Genomic DNA, 14,568 nt, shown 5'->3' on the forward strand with positions numbered 1-14,568 from the left:
GTGTGCTTTTGAGTGCCAAGTGAGAGAAGTCCACTGATCTTGACCAAGAATTTGGCAGGATCAGCATCTCAGAGTTTGTCAAGGAGCTTTAAGTCCTATAGCTAATTTAGTCCAAAAGACAGTCCAGAAGAAGAAAAATGAAACTAGAAATGAGTTTGCATAGTGAATGTCTCATTTAATATGAACTATATCCATATGCTAAAGTTATTTCTGTACTGCTGTTTGCTTCTAGCTTCCAATATCTACATCTAACTAATAAAAAACACTTAGCATTTACAGAATAATATTTTTCCTGTAGAGACACAAGCTATCATTTGTACAGACATAACTGCTTTTTATACCACTGTCACACACTGCAATTAGACAAAGTGCCCAGAGGCAAGGGCAGGCAGGACAGAAGCAATTTGCTTCAAGTCACAAGAAGAATCAGTAGGATCTGACAAAATTAACCTGACTAATTTTTAAGGCTTTTTGTTTACTATTGTGCATTGTGTGAACATTCTCTGTTGTAAACTGGCTCTAAGCAGAACAGTTTAACCAATGCAGTCATAAAAGTACTTCATCTCCACTGAGCAGTGAGTATCTTTTATTACTGCAGAACTGAAGGCACAATGCTCCTGTTTGAAGAAACAGGGACAGAATCCAGGAGAGCAAGGACTATTTTTCCTATTCTTCCTTGCGAGTAGGAATCTTCTTTTGAGGCATCCAGTTTAGAAGTAGGTGCCCATCCTGGACTACAAGTTAACTAGACTTTGGGTTTAAATTAAAAAGAGGAACTTCATATTTTCAGCTCTATGGTCTGAAACTGCCATTGGTATAGAAATTTAACAAGTATTTCCATGCAATACCTGACAAACAGAAAGGAATCAACAGCATGTGAAACCTATTGCTGTTGTTAAAAAACATAATCCCAGTAGTAGACTAGAGCTAAAAAAATCAGGTACAACCAACTATAAAAATTCTTATGTTCTGGCTAGAGCTCACTGCCTTGTGTCTGTGGGATGCCACTGAGGAGCAAAGGAACCAAGCAGACACAATGTATTTGGCTTGCAGATTTACCATCTTCAGAAAACGGATACAACTTTAAAGAAAAAATAATCCATTCCTATTCTCTATCCTCTCCAAAATAATGATTCTGAGGTTGGAAGCTGGCAGGAAGCATTATGGGGGAAACAGGGGAGGAAGAAGGCAACACTTAGGAGTGTTAGGAGGAAAAAGGCAAGGCCTTGTGCTATCCTGGGTTTTCAGCTGCAAATCAGAACTCACCCAGCAGAGGTTTCATCTAAAACAGTAAGATGTACCCATCTACCTGTGTGTTCATGCACCTGCACACACACTCTGGAGAGGAGACAGCTGAGGCTTGGCAGGTTATGAGCAAGGCTGGAACCATAGGCTGTGTACTTCTAAAGGAAAAGGAAATTCTCAACACATCCACCTCTCCTAGAGGCTTTTAGTATTTTTTGTCTTTCTTCCAATGTGTTAAAGGTTTCCACGTAAACACAGATCTCCAGAGCTGGGCACATTCCTCCCCATAGCTGCAACCCCCTCTAAATACAACACCAATTACTTTTGAAACATGAGTGGGTTTGGGCACAAATCTTACGTGAAGATACAGTCCAGCAAGCTGATAAGGTTTGAGCAAACAAGGAAGGAATAAATAGAGTGTTTGTATTCAAAACATGCAGGTATTGCCCAAGCACTGTGTGGGCTACCAGAGAAACACCAGCCAGCAGCCCCTGCCAGCCCCAGCAGCACCTTCCCTTCCCAAGGTTCTTTCCCTGCCTCAGAAGCCCTTGGGAAGGGGATGAAGGCAGGCCTGGCTCCCCTGAGCACTTGCCTGCCTGGTTCCACCATGCACTTGAGCACTGAGGGAACTTTCCATACCTGCAGGACCAAACCAGGCTCTGTTGAGCTCACAAAGGGGCCCTTCCTGCCAGGGCCTCAGCATCTGATCCCAGGGCCAACACACACCCTACCAACAGGCTTCAGGGTGGACTCCAGCCTCTGATGAACCTTGGAAGACACAGGGAGTCCAGTCTGAAAAAAATGGGTAAAGGAAAGCAAAGCAGTAGCATTTCTCTGAAGCAAGCATGCTGATTTTATAGCTTATAAGCCAGATTTAGAAGCTTATCTTGTCCATTTTCCTTAAATGACAGATCCATCCCTCTATAGAAGTAGTTCCTGGCCAACTAATAGCACGAGGCATTTGATGTTCTACCTCCCAAAGCCCCAGCAAAGCCAGGACAGTCAGAGGAGATCGAGTCCAGAAGCATCTGCATTGTGCACAGGGCAGGGACAGTGTTAGCCCAAACTGTAAAACTGGTGCTCTGTCTTATCAGGAATCAGAGATCAGAGCTTTTAAAGGTATTTATTAACATAAAGAATGCAATCACTGACTGCATTCTGGTCACAACAGGTTTTATTAATCATTAGCTACTATGAGTCTTATAGTTTGATCTTAACAACAGAACTCAGATTGATGACAAAACCTGTAAAAGAGAATGCTTTCCCCACAATCTTCACGGACAAGTTCTGCAAACAAGAACAGCTATGATGAGTTATTAATATTATTTAAATTCTGATAACATTTTATGAAGTTTAGAAAGAACTTTCTGGAAAAAAAGTTACAGAAATTTCTTACTACTGCCAACTCTAAAGGGTGGTTTCTCACTTCTCTGGAAGACAAAGTCATCCTAGGAGGAACTGCACCTGAATCCACAGGAAACGCACCACAGTCAGAGCTTTGACAGGTAATTCTTTACCTATGGAGTTATTTGGGTGTGTGCTGCCTACTCACTGGCTCAGTGCATTTGGAGGTGATGTAAGATTTATGTGGATGTTACTGATTAGTACAGGGTTAAATTTTTATATTTTTAATCAAAACAGTTCAAATTAGATCTTGACTTAAAGATACTAGAGGCTATATTTTATTTACAATTATTTGTAAGAGAAAGATGACAATCAGAGGCAATTTTTTAAACTCAAGTTTCAAGGTTAGGGCTGCTTTTCCTAACATTCCTCTGAGGTCACAGAAATATTGTGTTTATAGCATACTATTTGTGCTAAGTTTTAATGAATACAATCTCACAGTGCAAGTAGAAGCACTTTTGAAAAAGTGCCTGCTATAGAATGGAATTCAACCATTTAAAAGAAATAGTTTGTAACACAGCATGATTAAACATCAGCTAGTGCTTTGCTTCTGTTTGCTTATTGAAAACATTGTTTCACACTTGTTTTCAGGATCAGTGAAATTGACTTTTTAATACAAAACAAGTAAAGTAAGCTTAAAAAACCAAATCTCTTTATACATCTTTTTGCTGCCAACTACAGTGAAGAAATAAGTCTCCTTTTCCTTTTGATCATCACTTCCAAAAGTGAAGTCAGTACTTCTCTTTTTTAAGTCTGAGCAGGTACCCTGAACAGATAGTTTCTGCATCTTTCTTACCCTCTCCAATGATTGGAATGCAAGAAACATGATGAATATTAAAGCATTTTGAAGAAACTGAGCTCACAATGGGTAGAGCTGGCTGGTGGCTTTTATTGCCATCAAGAACGCTTGCCCTGTCATCGTGTCACTGGGTACTCAGGTTGCAAATCAACAGAAAAAACCCTCTTTGAGCACACAGACTGAGGTTTAATCTCAGTCCACCCACCCATTTATTCAGAAATAAGACTGTTATGGAACTCACTTTCTTCTGCTACAGCACAGCCCCTGAACCCTGAGCACACCACTGAGAACAACCTTTGACAGACAATACAGTTTACCAGGGCCGATGCACCTTGATGCCAGTTGCTCATTTACAAGCTGCAGCTGTGATGCCAGGGAGTTCAGTGACAGGAACACTGGCTTAGGCACATGGCACAGCTGGAGTCACGCGCATCACTCACACAAGACGGAAGCGAAAGCGCCCTTTATCAATACAACAAAGTTCAGTGGAAATCGTGACAGTGGTTTAACAAGACCCAACAGTAAGGTGTGTCTGACTTTTAGTGCAGAGAGGACAGAATCAGATAAAACTGGCAGGGAGACCCTCCCACTAAGTCATTGGGTTCTAGACCCTCCTAGTCCCAGATTTAGTCAACTGCTTGTCTAAAGGATTATACAATATGTGCAATAAATTCTTTATATGACTTAGCCAAGATTTTGAGGCTGAGCACCCTTAGTCACTTAGCAAGAATGTGTTGCAGCAAAGAATCTCTCAGCCTCAGGAGTAACTTTGAGATGTCTCTCCTGGCTGGGGAGATCCAGGCATGCAACTCAGTGCAGGAGAGCTTGAGATTAGTGGTTTGGTTACATCTGCACGCCAGCCAGACATCTGAGTCACCACTGCAGGCAGCCCTTGGCTGTCACACTGCCATCCATGCCCCAAAGTCCACTTACACTGGAAGCCACCACCACAGCCCTCAGTGGTGGTTACAGCTTACGGGGTGTGTGTGTAGGTTTAGTTTAGAAGTAAACTTGCTCATGAATTTTTACCAACTATGAAGAGCATCTATTCATTGCTTTGCCATCTTTTTCCTTTTTTTAGGTAGACTATGGATTGCTGGAAGGAAGCCATAAGCCGCAGCTGGATTTATCCCACAGTGATCATCTGTGCAAATGGATTTTTCACCACAATGAGGCCATCAGAATCTTTTCTCACCCCCTATCTAACAGGACCAGACAAAAACCTAACAATTGAAGAGGTATGTAGCTATTCTCTTAAGCAATAATTAAAATGCTTAAAACATTAGGCCTTACAGCAGTAACTGAAGGGAAGATGAAGTGTGAATATTCTATCTAGAGACTCATATTTAAGATGCTTCTGGAAAAGAGTAAGGAGTCACCTCCTCGGCAGGAGGTCCAAACGTCAAAGTACCTACCTTCTTAGGACTTTGAAACCCTTTTGGGGGTTGATATTTTTGGCAAAATCAGGTCAGCTAGTTCCTCTCTCCATCCCAGAGGAGGGGCAACACCAACACTTATTTATACTTAGCATGAAATTGATTACACTGACAGCAACACACTGATTTCAAGTCATAAGAAAACTAAGCAGCCTTCCCCTTATGAGCTGTAAAGCTTGTTTGCTACATTTTATGCATACATTCACCCATGGAGGTCAAGTCCACATTCAGAAAAATTGGGGGTTTTGGACAAAAGCATGCACTGCAAGTTTTCTTGCTCTGCTCCTCTCTTCAGCACTGGCTGCTTCAGGAGTACACCTCCCAAAAAAAGGGAACATGGTTAACACGTGGCTGAGTCATGGAGCTAATGGTATAATTAGAAAACACAGGCTTGGTACACCCACATACAGCTAGTATGAAGAACAGTCATTCCTGATGTGCAAATGTTAAGGCAGAATCTACCAGCACACTGTGAACCCAAGGTTTCTGCTGGAAAAAGGTATTTGTGATTTAAGTTGTTAGGGGGGGCCTTTTCCTCCCCCTTTTTAATTATTATTTCTAACCACAAAGGAAAGTTTTATTTCTTGGATAAAACACACAGATAGCATCACAGAATGCCTTCATTCTGATTTCAACAAGAAAGCTTAATTCCAAAATAAGCATAGTACAGATACTGGCTCTTTCAGCCAAACTCACCTCCAGTGAGTTAATTCCATGAGGTAATTCTAAGTTCAGAGAAACAAAAGAAGTCACACAGAAAGATAAAGTGAACCTGCTGTTCACCATGCAACTCACTCCAGCATCTGTTCAGAACCAAAAAACATTCCTCCAGCATTGGATGCAGGTAATTTCCAGTCTAATTGTTTAAGGAGAGAACAAGAGATCAGGAATGGATACCCCAACAGGCCCCACAATTACCATTCCCCAAAACACACAACTTAAGAGTCACAGAAAAAGGCCACTTTGTGACATCCATCTAAAAGGGGTATACCTGCCCCAAGTGTGCCCAAACTGCCCAGGCAAGCACTGAGCTTTAGTGATGACCACAAACAGCACCTTCCAACACAACCGCAGAACAGTTTTATAATAAGATTTTCTTTAAAGGGTATCTATGTATTGAAGTCCAACTTAAACTTACAGCAAGACTTCCTTACGTCTCACAATTTAAACTGGAAAAAACCATAGAAGGTGAAATAACCTAGTAGCAGCCACACACTATGGGAAGTTCCAGTTCCCCCACTGTAAGAGGCGCATTGCTTTTTTTTTTTTTTTTTCCTAAATCTAGCAAGAGGTGACCAAAGGTATACAATGACTCACATAAAAAGTTACAACGTAACATGCCTTCGTTTTCAGCTGCTGGAGAGAATAGGATTTGACACCAGACAGACTTACCTCTGACACAAATTTACAATTGCTTTAAACTGCTACACATCAAAACCTACCTTCTTTGTAGGCCTTTACTAGAATTTTTAAGCCAATCTACATGTTTCTTTGGTGGAGTGTAGCATCAATATCCTTGCCCCTTACATAGTAAATCTACAGTCTTGTAACTTAAAGCAGTTTAAGTCTGCACTGTTCACGCAATTCAATGTTTCCTATCATCACAACTATGTTGTTTCAGCATTAACACCACCAAAACCAATCAGAAAAGATATTTTAAATATTTGGGGTTTGGGGTGGGGTTTCTTTTAATATTTCCTCTTGTATTCTGTTCTAGGTGACAAACCAGATTTTCCCAGTTTGGACATACTCCTACCTGGCTCTCCTCTTCCCAGTGTTCCTGTTCACAGACTATGTGCGCTACAAGCCTGTCCTCCTCCTGCAGGGCATCAGCCTCATCGTCACCTGGCTCCTGCTGCTCTTTGCACACGGAGTGGTGGCCATGCAGGTGGTGGAATTCTTCTACGGGATGGTGACAGCCACCGAGGTGGCCTATTACGCCTACATCTACAGCGTGGTCAGCAGCCAACACTACCAGAAGGTCACCAGCTACTGCAGGAGTGTCACCCTGGTGGCGGCCACCGTGGCCGCCGTGCTGGGACAGCTGCTGGTGTCCTTAGCAAACGTCTCCTACTTCTACCTCAACGCCATTAGCTTGGCTTCAGTGTCCCTGGCGTTCCTGTGTTCACTGCTCCTGCCCATGCCCCACAAGAGCATGTTCTTCCACAGGAAAGATGCCTCCCAGCCTCCCGCAGAGCCTGACAAAGCTGTGGCTCCAGGCACTTCCCACAGGCCCTCGAGCTGCCAAGAGCAAGAGAGCTGTGATGCTGCTGCCAGGGGCTCAAGCCCCCAGCAGCAGGCTGGGAACGCCAGGCCCCACAGCCCCACGCTCCGTGTGCTGCTGCAGCTGAGCAAGGACCTGCGCGATTGCTACAGCTCCCGCAAACTCCTCTACTGGTCCCTGTGGTGGGCTCTGGCCACAGCTGGCTTCAACCAGGTCATCAACTATGTCCAGGTGCTGTGGGACTTCCAAGCCCCCTCTCACAGCTCCGCAGTGTACAATGGAGCTGTTGAAGCTATAGCAACGTTTTTGGGTAAGCAAGAAGATCATTACCAGGTTCTTGTAACCCATCCAGTGCTGAGGGATTCCTCAGCAATGTCTTTGGTGCCTTTCCATCTCCTATGAGGAGCAAAGTAAACAGGCTGTGAGAGATAAACCCAAACCAGTGTGCAAAGCATGTTTTTACTACAAACTCTATCAGTGGGCTCTTCAAAAACAATTGTAAAAAGCATACACAAATAAGCTTTTCCTTCTTAGAGGAGCCTGGTAAAATTTCACTTACATAGCTGTGCAGTATCAATATAGCCTCCTTTCGGAGCTCCCATTTATACAGCTGTCTCCCCTGTCATTCCAGGAGGTGTAGCCCACACTTCCATAGGGAATTGTGTTTATTTTTCCTCCCTGCAATCAGCATGAAAATCCATTTTACTGAAGCTACTCCAGAACTTCTCAGACTACTGCTTTGAGTAGCGTTCCCAAAGGCTTTCTTGCATTTACAGCCTGCAGCACTTGACACAATTGCAGAGTACAGAAGGCACTCACACTACTGGGAACCTCTGCTCATAGCAGCAATGGACCAAAGGGGTTGGTTTGCTCCAACATCTGGAATTCTGATGAAAAGCATACACAACCAGCAAACAAAGACCAGTTTTTTCACCCTCCCTGAAAACATGGAGTTTGCTACACTGTAGAACACTAGAGTAAGGGGTTAGCTACATGTGATGGTCAATAAGGCACTGACAAATGCAGTTCATAAGGCTTTTCACCAGAAAGTGAAAAAACGCTTTCATTTTAAAAAAGCAAGCATGAAATGGTACATATTTTCATGAAGAACTTCACATGAAGTAACTAAACTTGTTACGCATGTTTTGGCAGAAAATGCTTAGATTGTTCTTCTCTTTGCTCACAGTTGACCAAAAATGGAGCAATGAGAATAGACTGTGCACAACTGCCTCCAGCCTTAGCAATAAGGCACTCTCCCAGAGCACTTCAGTCAGTGAAGGGTTTGTAAGCAAGGAAGAAAATATCCAAACATAAATGGAAGACTCCCATGCCGCTAACAGGAAATAAAATCCACACCATTACCAAAGCCCACTGTGACCAAGACTGAAGAGGTCCCAGCATGATCCAGTGACAGTTATGCAAGGGCTTTCAATGATAATGTTTCTGAGCTTTAATCACTACTTTTCCATTTTTAGGTTCAGCAACGTCCATGGCAGTTGGATATGTCAAAATAAACTGGGATCTCTCTGGAGAACTGGCTTTGGGAATTTTCTCTGCTCTGGATGCTGGTTCTCTACTTCTCATGCACTTCACTGACAACATCTGGGCATGTTATGCTGGTTACCTTGCATTTAAAGCTTGCTATATGCTCCTTATAACAATAGCAACGTAAGTACAACACACAACTGTTCTAATTAAACTGATTTAAATCACAGTCAAATTTTTATATTTATCAAAATTTTACTGGACATTTCCCTAGATATAAATTTAATCAGGTTATGACAGCAGCATATATTGTTTCTACCTATATAAAACTGGTTAAAATTATATGACCTAACCATTACCACAGTACACTCCAAGTCAGAACAAGGCAGCTTCTGCACTTAGTTGTCCAGTGATCAATGTGTGAGTATTCTCTAAGTGATCCAATGAATATACACAGGCATTTAGCAAAACTATTCGCTCAAGTCAAGGGTAAATAGGATGCACAGGAGTCACAAAGCCAGAAAAAACCAAGAAATTTCTGCCAAAATAAAGCTGTTAAAGCTTAATAGGCAAGACTGAAGTGACCTTGTGCTTTGAAGAGTTCAGTGTGCACGTTAAACTGATCCCACAACTGCACCCATCCTTGCTCTCCACAGTTTAGTGAACCTTTGCATTCATTGTCAGGTTTGAGATTGCTGCCAACCTCAGCATGGAGCGTTATGCTTTGATGTTTGGCTTCAACAACTTTGTTGCCCTGGTGATTCAGACGATTGTAACTATTATTGTAGTTGATTCAAGAGGTCTGGGACTGGATATCAGCACTCAGGTAAGCCACTGAGTCACACTGCATACTTCCCCCACTCTCCTTCGAAAGCAGGTTTTACTTCAAGATTAGCCTTTGCTAATGTGCAAACTCAGGACAGTTACTCACTTGGAAAAAGGTTCATTTAAAGTGAACTGGCATGAACTACTACAACCTGCTTGTCCTCTAGGCCTCCCAATACTGGGATGAAAATATTCCATTAATATGTTCACAGAACACAGGGGAAAGATGATTGCCTATTACTGTGGGTATTCTTTAAATGAAAGGCTTACTATTCATAAGTTTATAGTCAAAACACCCTCACCAGAAGCAAGCAAGAAGCTGAAAGGCAATCTATGTGTGTATTACCAGGGTTATTCCAAGTTACACAGTTCCAGTGGATGCACCTTTAAAGATACTGCTTTTCTGAAAATTAACTCATCATAATTCCCCATTAAATTTCTAAAATTAAACTTAGACACTGAAGGAGTCAAAGTCTCTAGCTTTGATCTTTTCACAGAAGAGCCAAAGAGCAGGACAGCTGTCCTCCCTCACTAAGGTGGGGAAGGGAGGTACATACCAGAACATTCTCTCTCCCTTTTACAACCACAGAATTCCTATAGTGTCAAGTCAAACAGTCCAGACTTCTTGAGTCCTTTCAAGATGGGGTCATTCCGTGCATAGGTGACAGGGAAGGGAAGGCAGCAATGGAAAGACATCCCTTGGAGTCAAGAACTGCTTTTGCTTTTAGATAATAACTCTTCTCCTCCTTCCCCACTTTCATTTCCCAGTTTCTCATTTATGGCAGCTACTTCACAGTTATAGCTGGAATCTTCCTGATCAGAAGCATGTACACCATTATCTCCATCAAATGCAGAAATACAAGTGTGGTTGCTGAAAGCACTGCCCATTAACAATGGAGACAAAACAAATGGTTACAAGCAACAGTGCAGAAGGCTCCATCCTCTGGACAACAAATTAGGAGAAATGTAACATTCCATCAAGCAAAACTGGCCCAGGTTGAAGTAGGCTGTTTATGAGCCTACTGCACAGAGAGCTTTGTCAACAGGATGATGCATTTGGTCCATTTTCTTCACCAGCAGTTTAATACAAACATTCCTCAAACAGGCTTCAAGTTTAATGATCTGACACACAAACTTCTATTAATGCTCAGTGAGCACAAGTACATAGATACCCAAACCTCACACCAGACAACCTTAGAGAAAAACCTTGGAACTTTCCCTTCTACTGAGTATTTCAGTGTAAGGCAATTTAGTTACTGACATAAGACCTTGCAACACACCCAGGGCAGCAGTTGTACCAATCTAAAGCAGCAGTTGTACCAATGACCTGTTGGAAAGCTTGTCACAGAGGCCTTTGGAAGACTTGAAACGTTTTTAACTGGAAGTTGTGACATAAACTTTTTAAGCAAGTTAACAAATATCAACCCCCCTTTTTTTCCCCCAAGAAGGTATTTTCAATGATGGATTACTACCATGTTATATAGTACAGCAATACTGTCAGTTTAATTTACCGATGGCCAAATGCAGGCATTTCAATTCCACACAGACAATGCACTGCTAAGAAATGTGAAGCTACACAACTGTAAGGAAAACATGTAATTTCCTACAAATAAACTGCTACTGATGCAGTGACAGCTTTACTGTTTGTTGAAGATGGACAAATAAAATACACTGACCTTCCCTTTGAGTGTTTGTCTCGATAAGCACATGCATTAATACTGTCTGACAACTGCCATGACCCACACACACACTTATCTTGGGAAGCAAAGAACCTTCTAAACTAACATTTTTTCATGGGGAGACACTTCAAATGCTGTACAGGAGTCTTTAATAACATGACTCAAAGTTTAAAAATTACTAAAGGTAATCAGAAAATGTTCTTCCAGCTGTTCAATAAGGTCCACTTTGTAGCCAAGTGTCTCAGACAGCAGTTAAATCCCACTGTGTTCCTTTATCACTACTTAAAGATTTGTCAAGACTCAGAAATAACTGACCCAAGTCATCTCACAAAGTAAAATCAACTCCTTTCAGAACATACTTACAAAAGCTACTTGAGCTTCTCTTTATATGTCCCAGTAAGTTCTCCCTTCAAGACAATGAAATACTTGCATTGTATTTATACTTTTCTTTCAGGAACTCTAACTAAATTTGGTGGGATTTTGTATTATTTTTTGCTTCAGCACTTGTTTCAACATGGTCCTTGGATGTTTGCAGCCATTAAACTTTGATGATGATGATGATGCAGTACCTGGACATCACATCTGCCTTACAGAACTCAGGATGGTTCTGCAAGAGTGGCATCTTCTTACACATGTAACCACTGATGTTTTAGGATTAAAATCTGATATTAATCAGATCCGTATTAATTTCTGTATAAGAAGCCTAAAGTTAGCAAGTGAAGTGCTCTGATACTGAAGCAAAAAATATAGCTTTCAGGCAACTATGCTATTTGCATGAACAATTGTGGTAACAACTGCAGAGATTTCCAAGATAACTACATATAAAATCAGGGATGAAGAATTATTTGTAAATACAGCTAATTTTACAACCTAACCAATGAAACACCTATGGTGTCAGTTTTTGCTGAAAACAAGGAAGACTGAAAACAATACAAGATCTTCAGATACTTGTCTGGAATTTGACAAACCTAAAATTAGCGACAACGGACTAAAGAGGTTAAAAGTTGCAATAGTTAAAAGTTGCAGAACTTTGATCTGCATTTAACCCAGTTCTGAAAAATATGGTATTCTACTACTTCTAGAGCACATTCTAAAACTACATGTCTTGCATGCATCAATCAATTTCAGTACCTCAGTAGTAATATTTGGATAAGAACAATTTCTACAGATGCTAATCTCATTAGCCCTTGCCCAAAGCCTAATTTACACCAATATTAAGTGAAGAGGGTAGATAATTGCTGCCCCTTCATAAGACTGTTCATCTCATTGATAAGACATTTCTTTGCTTTGGTCCAGTTCCCTGTACTAAGCATTTTTAAGTGTTCCACAAGCCCTGCTGAGTCCTTGCAGCTCCCCACTCTCTACTGCATTTACCTGTTACTATCCAGAACAGCCAAGGTTGGCAACAGCGAAGAGTTACAACTATTTACACTGCGCTAAAATACAGTGGTTTGAGTAAGGGTGTCACTAATACCCTGCAAACCCCCAGTTGCTGGGGATTTGTTTAGTGAATTCCCCAGAAAATGCTGGAAAATAAACTGTACAGCACACTCTGTCCAGAAGTCTACATAAGAAACAAAAAAAGAAACTTCAAGTCTATTTTAAATATGCCAGCAGGACAAAACTAGACATTTAAGTATGAAAAGCTGCTACAAGCACTTAGTTTTATGAGCTGCTTGTCTCCTGCTTGGCATCTCCAAAGTTTAAAAACAAAAAACAAAAAGAAATAACAGCCCCTATAGGCAGGCAACAGAAGTCAAAAGCATTAGCATGAATGTTTTTACAAGCAGAGGTCAAGCCTTTCAGATGCCCTAGAAAAATATATCTAACATTCAGGCAGTCAATTACAAGTGAAATGTCTTATCTCGAAGAATTTTCATGTTTATCTCAAATGGACTTGTACCTTCTTTTTAAACAAAAAAATCAGTCTTACCTTATGTATTCCTGTTATCCTGAAAGCTGTTAGAATTTTATTCTCCAGCTGGTCAGAAACCTTTAAGCTTGCAGTATATGTATTCACAATACACTTACATTATTTGCTTAGTTCCAGTATTACACTCGAACTTTAGCCAAATTATCTCTGTTTAAAACACCACCACCAACTACTTTGATGCAGTTATATTTTTCTTGAACCTTATTACTGTTTCAGGGAAGTCAAGTCAGACATTTTTCCCTCTACAAATTTCACTATGGCAGGAAATTCCTGTAAATTAAAAAAAACTTACAAATTTAATATTCCACAGGAGCTCTTACTGATATGTATCAGTTTTTAATAAAGAGAGTGCTTTACATCTGTGGTACCTTGGCCTGCTGTTACATATTCTGTTCTGACCACAACTAAGGCTTGTTCAGAGCCTGTCATTAGTTACCCATAATTAAGTGTCTTTTGCAGCAAACCTTTCCTCCAAAAACTACCCTCCACAGCGCTTCCAGTGTCCTTTATTACAGATATACCATCAAAATAATCCAAGCTCCCCTAACACTCTCCTGTTTGACAGGTCACTTCACATGAGCTAGAACAGCAAGCTTCATCACAAGGACACAGAAACATATCCAAGTGAGGAATGTGACAATTTGAAGCCTATCTCACCTCTAAACATATTGCTTTGCACACCTCATCTGTGTACTAGACACAGTGTGTACATTTTCATCCAATAAATGTTACTGCACAGAAATAATGCTACACAGCTGTTTTTTCTAGTATTTATTTTTTCACCTGCAAACTGTAGCAAAACATGATCAGCTTTATTATGCAGACAGGTATCCCTCTAACATTAGAGATTTAGGCATGTATAAATAGAAGAGCTCTTAGGAAAGGAAAACATTTTGAGAAATGAACAAACCTTCAATTTAACTTCATGACTTCCAATACCAACGGTTAAAATGATGCAGCTCATTCATTCCAAGAGATACAACAGCACCTTAAAGTGGCTGATCTATTCCCCAGTAACATTTTTCACATAACAATGTGTTAAAGTTACAAATACTGATATGCACAAATAGCTATTTTCTAAGAAAAATATGTACAGTACTGCAGCATAATGAGTGTGGTATCTGCAATAACTTATTAGCCAATTTTAATATACATGATACCGCTACTTTTTACCTGCCACTTCACAGGTTCAAGGATGTTACCACAGCCCTCTGTTTTGCACGTTATTACCTGGTGGGGGGTTGGTTTTCTTGTTTTTTGTGTTGGGTGGTATTTTTTTTTCTTTTTAAAATTTTTTAAAGGTACACAATGCAGGCTTTTATTTTTACTTCTTAAAGACTTCTTTCGTGTTTAAAGCTAATATCAGTGAAACAAGACAACAGTGCAAGAGGCGCAGAGATGTTATGTGACCACATAAGAGTTCTTTTGGGTAAAGTGTCTATAAGGCTATAAGAAAGGATTGGTTGATGAGCTTCCTGTTGGAAATTGTCCTGTTGGTGCACCAGCCTGGGGGAAAAGGAACGAAGAAAAATAAGGCA

General features: G+C 40.8%; 2 protein-coding genes across 12 annotated transcripts in view; one reads left to right on the forward strand and one right to left on the reverse strand.

Moving 5' to 3' along the window:
• Positions 1-105: 105 nt before the first annotated feature.
• Positions 106-14,537, forward strand: SLC19A3 (solute carrier family 19 member 3). Of its 2 annotated transcripts, none has more exons than XM_085069596.1 (7): positions 106-2,050; positions 2,659-2,750; positions 4,530-4,686; positions 6,602-7,418; positions 8,584-8,776; positions 9,278-9,419; positions 10,187-14,537. In XM_085069596.1, the coding sequence occupies exons 3-7, from the start codon at positions 4,537-4,539 to the stop codon at positions 10,307-10,309; spliced, it is 1,425 nt and encodes a 474-aa protein (XP_084925722.1). In that variant the 5' UTR covers positions 106-2,050; positions 2,659-2,750; positions 4,530-4,536; the 3' UTR covers positions 10,310-14,537. The 2 variants fall into 2 exon arrangements, with proteins under 2 accessions (XP_084925722.1, XP_084925723.1); XM_085069597.1 differs by having other exon boundaries at positions 2,683-2,750.
• AGFG1 (ArfGAP with FG repeats 1) overlaps positions 13,787-14,568 on the reverse strand; it is a 36,637-nt gene continuing 35,855 nt past the window's right edge. For all 10 annotated transcript variants that reach the window (XM_085069583.1, XM_085069579.1, XM_085069589.1 and 7 more), the window contains one exon: positions 13,787-14,536. In XM_085069583.1, coding sequence (XP_084925709.1) covers positions 14,477-14,536 — 60 coding nt within the window. In that variant the 3' untranslated portion in view covers positions 13,787-14,476. The remainder of the gene's footprint in view (positions 14,537-14,568) is intronic.

This window comes from Lichenostomus cassidix, chromosome 9, assembly GCF_008360975.1.
Source record: "Lichenostomus cassidix isolate B80296 chromosome 9, HeHo_3.0, whole genome shotgun sequence".
Classification (NCBI taxonomy): domain Eukaryota; kingdom Metazoa; phylum Chordata; class Aves; order Passeriformes; family Meliphagidae; genus Lichenostomus; species Lichenostomus cassidix.

Excerpts from the sequence above, each read along its gene's own strand:
- SLC19A3 (XM_085069596.1), top strand. The coding sequence starts at position 4,537 with ATGGATTGCTGGAAGGAAGCCATAAGCCGCAGCTGGATTTATCCCACA. Across the intron at positions 7,419-8,583 it reads AGCTATAGCAACGTTTTTGG|GTTCAGCAACGTCCATGGCA; the intron begins GTAAGCAAGAAG and ends TTCCATTTTTAG. Across the intron at positions 8,777-9,277 it reads CTCCTTATAACAATAGCAAC|GTTTGAGATTGCTGCCAACC; the intron begins GTAAGTACAACA and ends ATTCATTGTCAG.